We start from the raw sequence: 16,293 nt of genomic DNA on the forward strand, positions 1-16,293 counted from the left end.
ATGCAGGGATGCAGGGATGCGGGGATGCAGGGATACAGGGATGCGGGGATGCAGGGATGCGGGGATGCAGGGATGCAGGGATGCGGGGATGCAGGGATACAGGGATGCAGGGATACAGGGAGGTACCTGGGTGTGCAGTTCCGCTCCCGCACCGCGAGAGGGCGCGGGTGGCCCGCCGAGTGCCGGCGCCGGCAGGGAGGGAAGGAGGGAAGCGGCAATTCCCGGTGGGATCGGATGGGGCAGGGGACGGGGCCGGGACGGGGCCGTTCGGAGCGGGCTGGTCACGGCACAGGGAGAAGATGCTCAGTGGAGATGCTTAATGGAAAGTAGAAATCGGCTCCCGCTGGAGTCGTCACTCTTGCTTAAAGCCGGCTGCCTTCCTTTAAAGTGAGGAAAGTTCACTGACGTCTGAAATTGTCATAAAACTAAAACTATTTCATTTAACTCAGTATTTGTCAGCAAAAAAAGTGTGTCTAGAGCAGCTATTGGGACGTAGAATGTGAAAGTTTTCCTACTTTGAAGGTAGTGGGAGGGTGACAATGCAGATGAGGGTAGCTACCAACATGCATTACTGCATACGTATTCTGGGTCACTTGTAGTATTTTACACATCAACTTTTCTGATCTTTCAATGCAAAGGGTTTGATGTTTTGGTTTCTTTTTTCTAGGTAATAGATTTCACTTATATTCATTACTTTCTGCAGTGTTGTTTGGTTTTTGGGTTTTTTTTAAATAATGCCTTCAGGGACCATAGAGTAACATTTAGGAAAACCTTCAGTTTAAATGTGTTCATAACCTATTTTTCTGGTAGAAACAAGAATAACCTATCAATTTGAAGTCTATAGTATTTCACTTACATTCAATTTATCACACACTTGCTCTTTTTAGACCCAGGAGTTGCAGCTTTTCAGCACTATCTCATCCACTCATATTTAAAATTAAATAGCATATAAAGTACAGAGGATAGAATGTTCATTCTTACATGGTGGAAAAATGATTAACTAAAGCTAAAAACCCAGTTATGAAGTGCTTCACTGCATGTTTGGAATCATGTGGACAGGTTTAAATACAGGTTTAAGGTTTTGCAGAATAGAGAAATTAATTCAAAACATGCAGGATTTGGTCAATGTCTTTTTTTCTCTAGCTACAGCTTAAGCCACAAGTAATGAATATACATATCACTGAATCCAACACAGAATCACTTTTAACCTACAAAAATCTGTTTTGGTGTTTTTTCAGCGCATTTCCAGAGTTCTGGAAGATGGAAAGCAGTCTGTGGAGCAGCATTTCAAACCTTCATCAACAGATCTGTGATCAATTTTTACGAGACCACTTCTCAACAGAAAATAATTACATCTACCTACAAATATTCCATTTTAGAGCACCATCCACTCTAAAGAAAGGCACTGATGGAGAATATGAACACCATGGGCTCTGATAAGTTACTTGTCATACAGATACAGGAATAACATTTGAGGAAAATACTGCAGGATGTGTCCACTGGGATCTGAACAGAAGCCTCTGGTTGTACAGGCCAAAGGGAACTGTGTGTTCCCTGGGAACAAAGCTTGTTCCTGGGAAGGGAGGTGTACTGAAAGGGCGTCTGCAATGCTCACTGTGTAATGCAAGTCGGGCTCTGTTCTTTCCAGAGAGCAGAGGAGTTATAGTTTTCTGGAGTTTGTACAGACCACTCCAGATATCCTTAAACCCTCACTGGCAGTGTAGCCAAGGCAAGAGGTGGCTCAGCACAAAATAGCCACTGACAATTTACTGTGAGGCTGCAGCTGGATTTACAGCCCTCAGATCCCTGTGCTGCTCCCAGCACACTGCTCTGTATCCTCAATCTTTCCCCAGTGATGTCCGTGGCTGTGACACCATATGCCTGAGTTATTTGCAGAACAGCAGCTGTTATGTGGAAAACATGCAAAAGTTTATTTACACATGTACAAATTGACCTTACAGCCAGCAGCACAATGAACAAAAGCTACATTTTCTGCTGTTCAATAAAATGTTACAAATCTGGTTTATTTGCCCTGACCCTTTCTCCCTGACATCTCCAGGTATCATCATATAAAAGGTAATAGGTTTTTACTGACAGCAAATGGAATTCTATGAGCCCAAGTTTTCTGCTTTTAGATTGATTTTCTGTGTCTTCCCACCTCATGAGGTAGAGTTGGGAGGTGATGTCTCACTGGTGTGAAGCACCACAGCACTGCAGGTCAGCACCTCAGGGTTTTTATAACCTGTCAGTTCTTTCTCTTTCTAAGTTTCTTATCCAGATAGAAGGGGAATCTAAAAGAGAATAAATGATTTCCTTCACTCATCCCTTTCTGTTTCAGACACCTACATAGGTTTATACTAAGTAAATAAAATATGTTCATGTACAGTGTTGTGGATGGGGGAACTGCCTTGTTGCCATTTCTATGGATTCGGGAAAGACAAAGAGGTTAAAGTTATTCCTTGCTGTGGAGTTGGGTCTATGGAAAGACATCTGTACTTTGTTTAAGCTTAAGTTTTTCCATCAACACTTTAACATACAGTGCGAATAAATTAGTTTTATGAATTTAGACCCTGCAAGTTGTCAGAGTGAAGCTGTTTTCTACAGGAACACTTAGTGATTGTTTTCTGTGAGAGGCTTGGAATATTTGCCATTGGAACAAATGCTACACCTTCACCAGAATAACCACAGACAGCAAAACAAAATGGGCCCAGTTTTAACACTACAGTTTGGCATGAATTCTGACAGACTTCTTGTTTCATTTTGTTTCATTTGCTTTCCACAGCAACTTGATAATGCTTCTGAAGAGGCACAGAGGAGGAAAAAGGCTTTCCTAGGAAAAAGGTTTCTGTTTAATAGAGAAGGTTATCTGTGAGTGAGAGAAAGTGAAAGGTAGAAGGGTGCACATTTAACATCTTGCTAACCTGGGGGAAGAGGAGGGAGGGTATCAAAACTGTCCTTCAATATTATCTGCAGATACTTTAAATACAGCACAAAATGAACAAGTATTTTAGAAGAAAAGGTGTGGTTCTATTGGAAATGAGATGATGAAAAGAACGATTTATTCTTTGTGAAAATACCAGTTAAAGGTTACCTTTTGTTTATTGTGTCTTGCAGATACTTTTTCAGGTGAGTGGGATAATAGAGTTTTACCTCTAGCTGTTATTATAAATTGTTATTGAAATACTGTGACTCAAAATGAAGAAGTAGGAAGAATGTAAGTGAAAGAAGAACCAGAAACAAATACTAGGAAGGCAGGAGCACAATGTCCAAAGGAAGTTTGGTGTTGGGTGTTAAGCCAGTGGCTCAAGATTCGTGCTTGCGTTTTGCTCAGGTTTTAGTACAGTTTTTGGTGAAGGGTTTACATTCTCATTTAGTTTACTAAATATCAGCAATAATTCTTCTTATTTGTCCCACACCACAGATTGTCCTCCTCTTGCCAGCCCAAGTTTCAAGCCTGAAATCCTGTCAATCAACTCCGAGCAGAAAAGTAAAATTAACCAAGAAAAAATAGCTGCCAAAACTATGGAATTCATAGAACTGGAGTTTTAAGGATGTTTGGACAACAAGCTCCAGCCTTTCACAAGTTTCCAAAAACTGTGGATACTGACATTTTGTCCAAACAAATGACATAGCAGCATGAAGGACAATTGATGCCCTGGGATAATAAAGTGCCGGTATGGCAACATCTGTTTAAAAATGTAAATCAGCACTGATTGCTGCCATTTCTGTCACAAGCTCAGCAGGGCTTTAGTTCATGTATGCAGAGGGGAGGGACAGAACCTGTATTTGACATTCTTTGAGGGGAAGCACAGAGGGCAGAAATTTCCTCCAGGACAGGGTCAGGCTTTGGCTGCTGTCGAGGGAATTAGTGCAGCAGGAGAGGCTTCATCTCTCACCGTGCAGGTCAGGAACACAACCACATTCTCATGTGCTTTTCTGTACCAGTTATTTCCCTTCTCTTCAACATTTCCAACAGTCTGGCTGGTGACAGCCTGCTTTGCTCTCACGTGGCACTGAGATAATGATGGGGTTGTGTGAGTCTGTAACTAATGAGCTGTTTGCAGACAGGAAAGCTGCACGTGCCACTGAGATTTGATGAGCTGACCTGCACGGAGCTGTTACACTGCAATGACCTAAGATGCATTTAAGCTGCACATTGGAGTTCAGTTTAGGCAGAAATCTCAATTTTAGACAGACACAGGTACCTGGGTGTCTCTATGGAGTGTAACACCATGTTAGAGGTGCTGGTCCAGCCCCAGGAGCTGCTGTGTCAGTGCAGCACAAGGTCTGGTCACACACAGCAAATGTTGGCATTTACTCACATCAGGGTACTCAGGAGTATCTTCATCTAACTTGGGTCTCCAGCCTGCCCTTGTTTGTGCCATGTAGTCATGCTAAGTTCTTATTATGGAATTATGACCTAAATATTCATTCTGGAGGGAAATTAATGCTCTTAAAATCTCGATAAAAATTAGCTGGTGTGAGCTATAGGAAAATGGTCAGAGTCTAAGTCAATAAGGATCAAGTTTCTGAGGAGGAAGGAGAGTTTTATTAAAGATTTTACAGACCTTAGGAACACATTGTTCTGGAACTCGAATGTGTGATAGACCTGTGTACCTGCTTGACATTGAACTTTTATCCTATCACATGCACTCTGTAACCTGCTTTATTAGACAGTAGAAATTGTGAGTGAGTAGAACCATAGAATGGTTTGGGTTGGAAAAGACCCTAAAGATCAGCCATTCCCAGCCCCCGGTGGGGGTGTTGGTGCCACTGGTTATTCTGTGAGAAGTCCATCGACACATTAGACATCATGGTATCTCTGTTTTCATTTGTTCCACCCTGATCACAGGATGAGGGCACTTTTAGAATGAAGAGATGTTAAATATGTTTTTAGAATAGCATGGTAGGAATGAGAAAGTGATTTTGGTTTTTATTAAATCCGGTTTCCATTTAAGTCAGCTAAGGTCCAGGAGTTGTGCTTAAAGGCACCCAACCACATAATTCTCTATGCCACTTCCTCTGCTGTTTTCAAGGATTTTAGCTTAACAATCATAAAAATAGCAAAAGATCTTTTCTTTTGGTTTTTAGTTTCAGCTTCAGTACAGAACTATTCAAATGCTGGAACATTTATCCCAGAGACTGATTCCATATATGCCAACGTCAATGGGAATCATCCAGAATTAGGGCATTCTGTTTAAAACAGAAGCACAGGTCAGTTCTCCAGAGTGGGGGAAGATAAAAGGAATAACTTAAACAAACACAGCTTCTTTCTCATTTAGAAATCAAGAGAAATCAGAGAATTTAAAGACAACTTGTGTTTTGCACCACTCTTTTTTTTTTTTTAAACCATTTCTGAGGAGGGAGGAAAACTAAACAGTTTAAGGATTCTTTCCCTCATTATTTTTTGGATGAAGATATGTCCATCTTTTTAGATACGTCTCTGCTTTTTAGGAATATGGAAGCCTCCTTGAAAAAAACTTTCAGCCATCTCCTATCCTGGGTGCCTTGAAGTAGTCACTCCATAGAACTTACATTTCCCTGCCAGAACTCTGTTCCAACTTGCTCTTAGGCATTCAAGGTCCTTCTGAGGGGCAACATTGAGCAACACTCCTGGGGCTGCCCTCAGCTGTAAGGAGTTCATCATCAGCAGTGTTTACTGCTCTGGGGTGAGGAGAGGACCTGTTCTTTATTGACTCAGAGTGTAACTTGCTGTGCTGATTTGCTCTCATGATGCAGCGTGTGCTAAAGATTAACACTGTAAATGAAGAATTGCTCTGCAAACAAACCTCGGGTAGGCCAGAGATTTCATAAACTTTTAAATGTTAGATAAATTTAATCAAGGTTTTAAAGTGAGGACAGTTTGATCTGATTGGGTTTTGCATAGATTTATCCTTTTTCAATGTAGTTTTTTGTCTTCCAGGATAGCTGACAGCTTCTGTGTGCCATGAGGGATCTTCCCTATGGCTGACCCTAGGATGAGACAGCCTCTGTGAGTGTCTGAGCTGGAACAAATACAGTGTCTGCAATAATGATTTTTTCATGTGTATGAATGCATTCTGCAGCTCCAGATGCCCCATTATGTGTGTGGGTATTCAACCTGCATTTAGTGCCAGGTTGATGTGACAGGCATGACTGATCTCTCTTTCACAGTTAACCCTTGATAGGCCTTGCCATTGCTTGGATTAGTTCAGTTTGTGGTAGGTGGCTGTTGATGGTCTCACCATGGGTTTAAATGGTGACTGATTCCAAAGGCACAGGACAGGTGATGGGGATCAGAGAAGAGTCATTTAAGGTATCTGTGCCCTGGCAGGCCAGCAGCCAAAAAAGACTTATGTAGGTGAGGAAGTAGGAGTCTTGTACTGTTGTAACTAGAAAATGTCTAAACAACTCGCCATGTTTAACAGACGTTTTGATGGAAGACTTTCTGCAGAGTGTTTATTTATATGTGTTTAGATATAAGAAAACAGCCCTGGAGAGAGCAGCTGTAGATGCAGACCTTTTAACCTTGTATTTTGTATGATATTTTATTGTACACTAAAGTGTGTTATGATTGGATACCTGGATTCAACAAATAATGAAGAATGCAAAGCCTTACTTCAGTTGCTTTGACACACTCAGTAGCACTAGTGCACAGTCCCTGAATTTGTTGAGTCTTTCTTCACAGCTGCAGTTGGACTTCTTTCTCAAGATAGGAAAACAGGAATATTGGAGATCAGGACGGGGAAACAAAAAAAGGGGGAAAAAAAAGGATACTAATCTAAAACAAAGACGCCTCTAAATCTACCAGAATTTCCACACAAAGCTGCAAAGCAAACGAAAGATTCTAATACGAAAAAGTTTAAAATGTTTACATATAGAATGGGTTATTTTTACAGATCCCGCTACTCCAAGCCCAGATCCAGGGGATCCTGGACAGCAGCACCAGGACAGGAGGATCCCATCGGGCCGGGAGTCGCGGCCGCTCCCCAGGGCAGGTCCGCCCCGACGCTGTGCATTCCCAGCAAGCAGCGCCAGGGGGCGACAGGAAGTCGCGACACTCAGCCCACAGCGCGGAGCGGCAGCGGGTCTCCCTGCCCGGATCCCGGGAACCCCAGCACGGCGCCTGGAGGTGCCAGGACCAACAGCACCCTAAATCACCCCGTTCGCAGGTCAACTTATCTTAGTTTACCGCACTCAAGCCCTGGCTGCAATAAAACAACCTTAAGTTTATCTGTGGCCGGGTGTGTCCACAGAGAAGTTCCCTGCACTTGCACCAATTCACTTTCCAGCTTTAGCGTCTAATTAATTTTCCCCAAGTGTTTGTGTCGTGCAAGTACTAAAGGGCATAGAACACTGAAGAAAACTTTTTTCCGTAAAAAAAAGGAAGCTACGTTTTCTGAAAAAACCTGTGGTTCTAAAATACCTTTTATTGAAAAGATCTCCATTTGAATTGTGGAGAGGGAGGAGCTGATTTATCCATACCAGCAAATACCTTGATGCTGAAATATGACTAAAACAAAAGCATTAGCATGTTACTACTTTTTCTTCCTGTAAATCATTGAAATGCATTGAAATGAATAAATTCATTTCATTGAAATGCACAAGAATTTAAACTTTGAAGGGTTTTTGGAAGTGTGTACAGATTAATTTCTTTGGTACCTGTGTTGATGTTCATACAAGACCTCATTTGATTTTAGAGCCACTGATTTCTCATATAAACACACATTTCATGGTGAGAGTAGAAGAACAAGCAGATAATCTGAAGAGGGAACCCTGTCAGCTGCTCGGGAGCTGCAGCAGCAGTGAGGCTGTCAAAGTATGATTGATTGAAGTGTCTGTATCTGTATTAATTTCCTATAACTGAGAGGGACTCCTTGGACTCTACCATGAGAAGGATTTGTCACAGACTGATTCTGCCCCTCTGTGGCAGATGTGACCATGTCTGTGTCCCTCAGCGCAGCAGATCCCATGGCAACCATAGCCAGCCAAAGGGAAGCTATAGATTCCTTGCCTGCCTATGGCCTGTCACAACTGATACACGAGTCAGGGGACACCTAATCCCCTCTACGACATTTATTATATGTTAGGAGATGCTGGAAGGCCTTTGTGGAAGTAGGAGTTATGACTACTTTTATTATCATGATTCACATGGTCAGGGAGAGGGCTAGGAGCCCTTACAAGGTTTCACAGCCTTCTAAAAACACTGTTATAAAGTTGCTCCAAAAATCCACAGTGATTTGGTTCTGGAAGACTTAAAAAGTCTAAGGGCATTCTAGAATTGCAGCACATATGGCATGGATCCAAATGATATTGCCTTTTCCATCAATTTTATGTTCAACCTGCCTTTCTAGAAATAAAGCTCAGTTCCCTTGTTTTGCAATGCTGTATTTTACATTTCTTACACTTTTGTAATGCCTTTGAGATGACATTGCTTTGCCTGCTACACCTTGTTCCTTCTCATGGTGTGGTTTATTTTGTGGATGTGCTGGGCAGATGATTAGTGGAATAAGATATGAAGACTTCAAAAAGTAATCTACTGGACAACTAAGAACATAGAGAATTTTTCACTGTGTGAAAATGTCTTATTGATGGATACTGAGCTGTTTCTGAATTCAGGGTAGGAATTGTTAGAAACAAGGTGGGTTGCTTGGTGTATTGACTCATATATGGACTCTTTTCTTTTAAAAACAATTTTTCCCTATTCTTTGTGACCATGGGAATAGTTCGTATGATCTTGTGCTGGTGTGTACACACCTCTCCCAAGTCACAGCATTTCAGAAACACTGGATGTGTAGGTTACCTTGGAGTAGAAGTGGAAATGCTGAGGAATCTGAGTTTAAATGAAATTAATCTGAACCTTTCTTAACCCAAGATTTCAGATATTTTCTTTTCTTTTATAGAAGGGTATTCAGTGTGAAGAAACATTACTGTTGGGGGGAGTAGAAGGGTACATGGGAGCTGACCTAAAAAACCTATGGAAAACAATGGTTCTGCCAGGGCTTGGCCTCAACCTTGCAGATTTTGGAGCTCCACTTAAGAAGAAATTGAGAGGAACAAATATTTGTATAATGCAAGAGCTGTCAACAGTCTTTGGTTTGACAATAGTCTGTGGTTGACCAGGCTTCCAGTTGGTCGAGACGTGCACTCAGGGCTGTGCAGTACTGTACTGCACTGCAGTAAAAAGGAATGCTAAAAACAAGATGCATCCTGCCTAGTCACACCTGCTGACCCAATGCATTTTGAAATAATGATCATTAAACTGTCCCCAGCAGCAGCCTCCAATTTATTTGCAGAGTTTTTCAGCCCTAAGCAAGATATGTTAGTGTAGCTTGGTCAGCATGCCGCCTTTTTCCAGCCTCTTTATATGGAAGCCTCACCAGTTTTCCTTCTCTTTTCTCCACTTCTGGGATTGCTACCTTCTTTCAGCCCTGCCAAAAGGAAGACTCTCAATGGTGAGGACCCCAGGGCAACACTCCTGGCTAGACTCGTGTACCTCCAGTTCTGACTCAGCCACCACAGCTTGAACAGAGTTGATTCTCTCCTTGCTGCCTCCTTGCCTGCAAAGGAGCACCTGCAGCAGAAGAGCTGCTCAGGAGCATGTGCTGCAGTGACCCTGCAGCAGCAAGGTGTGTCCAGAGTACTGACAAAGTACCTTTTTCCTGGCACTGTTTGTACTCTGATCTGAGTAAATCAGGCCCAGCCAGCTGAAGGGAAGTGTTGCTGATGGGATCGTGTCCCTGCTGGAAGCTGTGCCAGCGCAGACGTGCCAGGGCGGGATCAGACCTTTGCACCCCCTTTCACAGCTCCGTGGCAGAAGCCCAGAGGTGTCTCTGCACCTCCCAGCTGTAAAAGCAGCACTTGCCATCCTCAGCCCAGTCCCTGCTTTCCTGGGTTCTGTGGGACACTTTGCTCAGGTGTTGCAACGGGGGAGGGCTGTGCATCCCCAGGCTCGGGCTCACCCTGCTCTGATGCACTGCACAGAACTTCATCAGGAGTCATTTGCAGAGGAGATTTTACAGCCTTCAGCAGTCTCTGGATGCAGAAGTAATGCATTTTCCCTTTGTAAAGCCTGGGCTATTTTCAAAGCCTGCATTCACTCAGCACCACTTGAGTGTATTTTTATTGTAACTGTGCATGCAGAGCACCTCAGGGAATAAGTATTTGGATGTCACTCATCAAAGCCCATGATGTAGTTAGCTGAATTTTTACTTCTTGGAATAAATTTACAAGCTTTTCTTGCTTTCAAGGGGTTTTTTGGCAAAAATCTAATTTGTTGAGCAGGTTAAAAATGTATTATGTTTAATTTTCTCACTATATTCTGGGGCTTAAGTTAATATAAATGTGGTTTTACTCATGTGAGTGTTTCTTTAATGTTTTGTTCCATTGACTCTCCTGTAAATAAATGGGGGGTTGTTAGCAATATTTGTACCAATATTTTCAGGAATACACATATAATTTTAAAATATATCTATATGTTAGTAACTTAACTAGGAAGCTGAAGGGAAGGTTGCTCAAACAGCATTTTGCATGTTTGAAACTCAGATTCTTATGATGAAAAATGTTATTTCAGATTAGTTCCTTGAGGAAGGAAGCACTCACATTATTAGCTCCTGAAAAAAATTTTTTTCTTTCTTCTTTTTGTCCAAGTCACCTTTTGCATAGCAGTTGTCACTTAGAAAATAAGCCAGTCCTACTATGTTCCACTTAACTGTTGTCTGTTTAATGTGTGTCTCTGCACAGGTTATTTAGCATTTACATACTCTGAGCTCTCAGCCATTCAAATTAAAGTAGCAGCTTGTTTGTTGTGGTACAAATGATTTTCTGTGCAGTGAAAGCATGTATTTTTAAAGTAACAGCTGTAGAGCTGCATTTCTGAGCTGGCAAATTGGCTTGCTTTGTCATTCTGTACTCAATATTTCAGAAGTACTTCCAGTGGAATTTTTTTTCGTACCTTTCAAAGCAACAATACAGACATGACATTGGTGAATCACTAAGTCTCAGGGAGTGGGGAGTCTTGGTGGTTGTGCTGCAGCACAAAAGACTAAGATGAAGTGTGACAAAGCAAAAGGCCTTTGGTACAGCCAGGAATTAAAATCCACGGGTCAAATCTGGTGTTTCTGCAGAAATTATAGGACAAGGGCTATCTGGAAGGCCCTGTCATACCAGGACCTTCTTTAATTGCATGGGTATTAAGGCTGAGGCAAGTTCTAAATGATGTATGTGCCTTAATCCAAAAAAAAAAAAAAAAAGCAAATATCGCTGTGAAGGGAACTGCAGCTCTGCTCTAACTCCAGTGCAGGCGTTCATGCAGGGAAGAGCTGCCACCCCCAGACAGGGGTGGTGACATTGCAGCTCTTCTCTTTCCTCCTTCAAGTGCACAGGGTGCCTTGCAAGGCCTTAAGGATTTTTCCAAGTCATAAAAGGGATAGAGGTTTTTCCTTATTACTTTAAGGAATCAACTCCTGTCTGTATAGATACAGATGAAGTTATTGGCTTGGCTAAAAAGAGCTGTGCCGAACACTGTTGCTGCTTTCCTATTTGGAAATTGTGCTGAGAGGTTTTATGAGCTCTGCACCAGTCCTGCAGGAAAGAGGAAGCAGTACTCAATGATTTCCCATCTCAGTTCACCAATTTAAGCTCTAAAGAAAGGTTTGATTATTAAGCTTGAAACTTTTTCTTCACAAGATTAATCCTTCGTTTAGAGAGTTAATTCCATTTATATCAGTAAGATTACTCACGTGAGTAACCAGCTTCAGAATTTGCCTGTAGTACTGTGATTGCCTAGGGGGAAGTACAAGCAAGTCTGCAATTAAAGTTACAAAAGGAAAAGGTCTGACCTTTTGTTTTCTTTTTTCTTTTATTTTTTTTAAGTATATATTTCTACTGTTTCATTGACTAGTGACAATAGCTTTTATATGCTGAGGTGTTTACTAACAGCAACACAAAATGGATTTTCTTTAATAAGAAAAAAATACTAAATGCTTAAGCTTCACTGTGAAAGGTAGAAAGAGGAGGATCTCTGAGTTTTAACTTCAAGATGCCTTAGGCTTTCTTCATGTGCATCACATTAGTGGAAAATTCCTTCATTCACTTAAGAAGATAAACAGTTGTAACTTTCACGTTTGGTTGATGTGACATCAATGACTGACTGGGACTGCCAGCATTCCAAAAAGGATATCGTCCTCATCTGCAGCCACTCAGGGCTGTGGGGTGGAGCCTGCAGCACAGGCTGAAACATTTACAGGTGCATAAGTACCTAGGGAAGGGCACAGGTGATGCACCTGTCCTGGGAAAGGAGCACTAGCACAAGTGTGTCACAGCTCACCAGCTGCCTGTGTTAGAGCATGAGCTTCTTTGACGCACAAACGCACTCCCCTCCACGCTGCAGCCCACAATTCCCAAACATCGGCCAAGAACCTCCGGAGATGAACATCTACTACGAGAACTTTTTCCATCCACAGAACATCCCGAGTCCCCAGCGACCAAGCACCTTTGAGACGACGGATTACAACACCACTCCCAATCCTTACCTCTGGCTAAATGGACCTTCCATTACCCCACCACCATATCTCCCAGGATCCAATGCCAGCCCCTTCATTCCTCAGTCATACGGGATGCAGAGGCAGCTCTTGCCTAACATGCACGGCTTGGGAGGAACTGACCTTGGCTGGCTTCCCCTCCCGTCCCAAGAGGAGCTCATGAAGTTGGTAAGACCACCTTACTCCTACTCTGCCCTCATTGCCATGGCCATCCACGGGGCACCTGACAAGAGGCTGACGCTGAGCCAGATCTACCAGTACGTGGCTGACAACTTCCCGTTCTACAACAAAAGCAAGGCTGGCTGGCAGAATTCCATACGGCATAACTTGTCTCTCAACGACTGCTTCAAGAAGGTGCCTCGAGATGAAGATGATCCAGGTATAGCCCTCTCCCCCTTTTCCCCCACCTCTAACTAAACTTGATTAATTTTCAAATACCCCGTGCACTGTAAAGAGACATAGTAGCCCAGATACATGGACACAGTAGCACTTTGTTTTCAAAAGGCTGAACTAGAAAGCAGCTGTGCATAGCTGAGGTGTGAAACAGTGTTGCTGTGAGATCTCTGGAGGGAAGGGAATTTTGTCCTGCTTTGGGGCTTCCTGAGAACAGATCAATGAGCTGAGCATGAGGCTCAGCATGCACAGGAACATTTAACTGGGCAAGGCACACTCAAGACTCATTTGGTGTAATGCATGTCTTATGTCAAACTTAACTGGGAATTAAAGGGATCTGTCAAAGAAATCCAATGGCTTTGGGGAGTCAGTATTAATTCTCAATAGGAGAGAGCAGGCTGCTTTTGTTTGTTTCAGTTAGTGTTTTGCTTGGAATCACACCTCTGCCATTACCAACCCCTTGGCTGGTAGGCTTTATTCATTGTTTCCTATCAATAGCTGTTAAGAGCCTTTGCGAACATTAAAAACTCGTTGAAATTATTCTGCAACAGAGGGCCAAAAATTTAGTTCTGTCTTGTTAGAAACCTGTGCTAGCCCACTGAATCTGGAGGAGCAGCCCAGTGTGGGATTTGATTACTCTCTGCCATAAATTCAGAAGACTAGCTATATACTGAAAACCTCTTACCCTCACCAAGAAAACAAAACAAAAAGCCCTCCAGTGACTCCACTTGTAGTTTTGCCTGTGTGAAGCGTCAGGGCTATCTTTCCCTCACCAAGAAAACAAAACAAAAAGCCCTCCAGTGACTCCACTTGTAGTTTTGCCTGTGTGAAGCGTCAGGGCTAAATGGTGGAACCCAGAACTTTAAACTTTTTTCTGAAATCAACAGACTTCTACTTTTGAGTGACTAAAAATACATGTGTATTGCTCATGCAATTGTTCTGTTTCTGTGAAATGAGAGAAACACTGCAAAGCTCTAAATGACTGGGGGTTTTTTTTGTTTGTGTGCATACTTTTAAACTAAAAGTGTGGGTTTGTTTCCCTTGACAGGAAAAGGGAATTACTGGACTCTGGACCCGAACTGTGAAAAGATGTTTGACAATGGAAACTTTCGCAGGAAGAGGAAGAGAAAGTCTGACATTGAGGCCAGTGCTGCTACTTTTGCATCTGAGAAATCCGAGGACAGTACCCTGACTGGCAGCCCCAAAGCTGCAGAGCATCAGGACATCTTGGAAAACTCATCACCTGGGACTGACAATTCACCTGAGAAAGAATCTCCTCCTCCCTCTTCCAGCAGCCCATGCCTCAGTAACTTCCTCTCCAGCATGACCGCCTATGTCCACGGCTCCAACTCGGGGAGTCGCTCCGGGCCCGTGGGACTCAGCTCTGAACCCATTGACAAAATGGGGCAGAACATGGTAGGCTTCAATTCCTACTCCCCACTGTCCAGTATCCCCAGCCATGGTGTGGGGGAGTGGCCCAATTCCATGCCTTCCGGTCACCTGGGCCACAGCAACTCGGTGCTCAACCAGTTTAACACTCATTTTTACAGCAGCCTCAGCACAAACAACACACTGTACTCCAGAGAAGGGACAGAGGTTTAAATGAAAGATTCTAAGACACCAAAGTATAGTTATTTATGGGAGGAAATGATCCATGGGCAGGTGGTTAGCATTAGCCTCTTGTCTCTAGGGCCACACTGCATCCTCCTTCTGACAGCCACAAACTTGTTACCCATTATACTGAAATCACAAACACTCCACATTTGGCAGCTCCACATGAAAAATCAGGGGTCATAAGAGCAAGAATAGTAAAAAGTTCTCCTCAGACACTGCTTTAACTGCTGCCAACCAGCGTCCTCTACAGAAGTCCTTGAGAAGTTATGGTTTACCTTAGGCAGGAAGCTCTTTCTGGCATGGCACTAACATAGCTGTGCTTTTTAAAGTGATAACAGAAATGTGGTTGTAGCTTTAAATATCCTGTCTTCAGGAATAGGCTGCCTGTACTAAATGTGCAAGTTCTTATTTGGTCAAAGCTCTTCTGAACACTGCAGGATCCCTAATGCAAACCACTGTATAGTGAGTAACAACAAACATTTGAATGGTGAGTGCTGTCTTTGGCTTTCTCTCACGCCAGTGCAGACCTTGTCTAAAGCCTGACCCCCTTCCAGTCCCAGGGGGAATGTGGCTGTGCAGCAAACTGACATCATCATGGACACAACAGGAATTTTGAAGCTGAAGGGAAGCATAACAAAATACACTGGAACTGTCTTCTGCTGTTGGATCTTTGTGTTTTCAATTCTAATTACAGGGTCAGCTTCATTCCTAAATGTAGATTTACATTTACACATGTAAATCTAGTCACATAAGGGAAAAGGGATCTGTCCTGAATATATAAACATATATATTTAAGACATGTTTTTTCTGAGAAGAAAACATTTGTTATATCTTAACATTCTACATTAATCATTTCTACTGAGTAAAGGGTTTGAATGCTGGGGTGGGAGGTGAGGGAAGAAGAAAAGGGAGGTAAGTTTAACTGTCTCTGAATTTCAGTTTCAAAGGCTGGATCTTTCAGAATATCCACTGCAGATATTGCAAAAAGTCTCTGTACTGTATTTTTTTTCATTTTGGAGAAGTCCGTGCTGTTCGTCCTTGCATAAATATTAGAAATAATTCATATTTTTCCTACACTCTAATGTAGTGACAAACATTTCAAAATATATATGAAGTTTCTTTAAACCAAGACTTGACTCGAGTTCCACATTTATGTAGAGTCATATCTCAAAATGGATAATCTGCAGCATACATAGGCAGCAAGAGTAACTGTTCACATCTGGCCACTGACCAGACTTTCGGAATGAGAGAAAACATCAGTGCATTGTAATAGATACCAGTTTGTCTTGATTTTTTTTTTAAACTCTACATGTTTTGTTACAGGCCACCCCAGAAGCATTTTTAATAAAGCCTTTGTATAGAAGAGTGTGTACCTGTGTTTGTTTGTACTGTACTACTTATGCCTTTAAAAGTCTCCTTACCAGTTTGACTTGAGCAGTTCGTATGAGGAAGAGCAGGGTAATGGTAGCAGAAGGTCAGAACTGAGATGACATGTCCAGGCCACCAGCATTTGCATGCCTGGCAAATACAATTGACTGCTATTATGCAAAATACTATCACTAAATAAAAATCACCCTTGGAGTTTCCCTGCTGGAGCAAAGTGTGCCAACCATTTAAAATTTCAGAAAGCAGACTGTTTTCACATGTCAATTAGCTCATATGACTGCAATTTTCCTGCATTCTTATTTATTATTTGCTTTTATGTTTCAAGTTTTTCACTGTCAAGGTTGCTCTGACATTTCCTAGTTTTAGATCCACTATAATA

At 42.4% G+C, this 16,293-nt stretch overlaps 2 protein-coding genes across 2 annotated transcripts in view; both read left to right on the forward strand.

The window, feature by feature from the left end:
• The window catches only part of DOCK2 (dedicator of cytokinesis 2), a 157,717-nt gene extending 155,681 nt beyond the window's left edge, over positions 1-2,036 (forward strand). Inside the window, exon 52 of the mRNA XM_008644215.2 lies at positions 1,239-2,036. Coding sequence (XP_008642437.1) covers positions 1,239-1,313 — 75 coding nt within the window. The 3' untranslated portion in view covers positions 1,314-2,036. The remainder of the gene's footprint in view (positions 1-1,238) is intronic.
• A 620-nt stretch (positions 2,037-2,656) lies between these two features.
• On the forward strand, positions 2,657-15,891 carry FOXI1 (forkhead box I1). Its single transcript, XM_008644217.2, has 2 exons — positions 2,657-12,900; positions 13,963-15,891. The coding sequence occupies exons 1-2, from the start codon at positions 12,327-12,329 to the stop codon at positions 14,514-14,516; spliced, it is 1,128 nt and encodes a 375-aa protein (XP_008642439.1). The 5' UTR covers positions 2,657-12,326; the 3' UTR covers positions 14,517-15,891.
• Positions 15,892-16,293: the final 402 nt, after the last annotated feature.

The sequence above is a fragment of the Corvus brachyrhynchos genome, unplaced genomic scaffold (assembly GCF_000691975.1).
Source record: "Corvus brachyrhynchos isolate BGI_N302 unplaced genomic scaffold, ASM69197v1 scaffold262, whole genome shotgun sequence".
NCBI classification, from domain to species: domain Eukaryota; kingdom Metazoa; phylum Chordata; class Aves; order Passeriformes; family Corvidae; genus Corvus; species Corvus brachyrhynchos.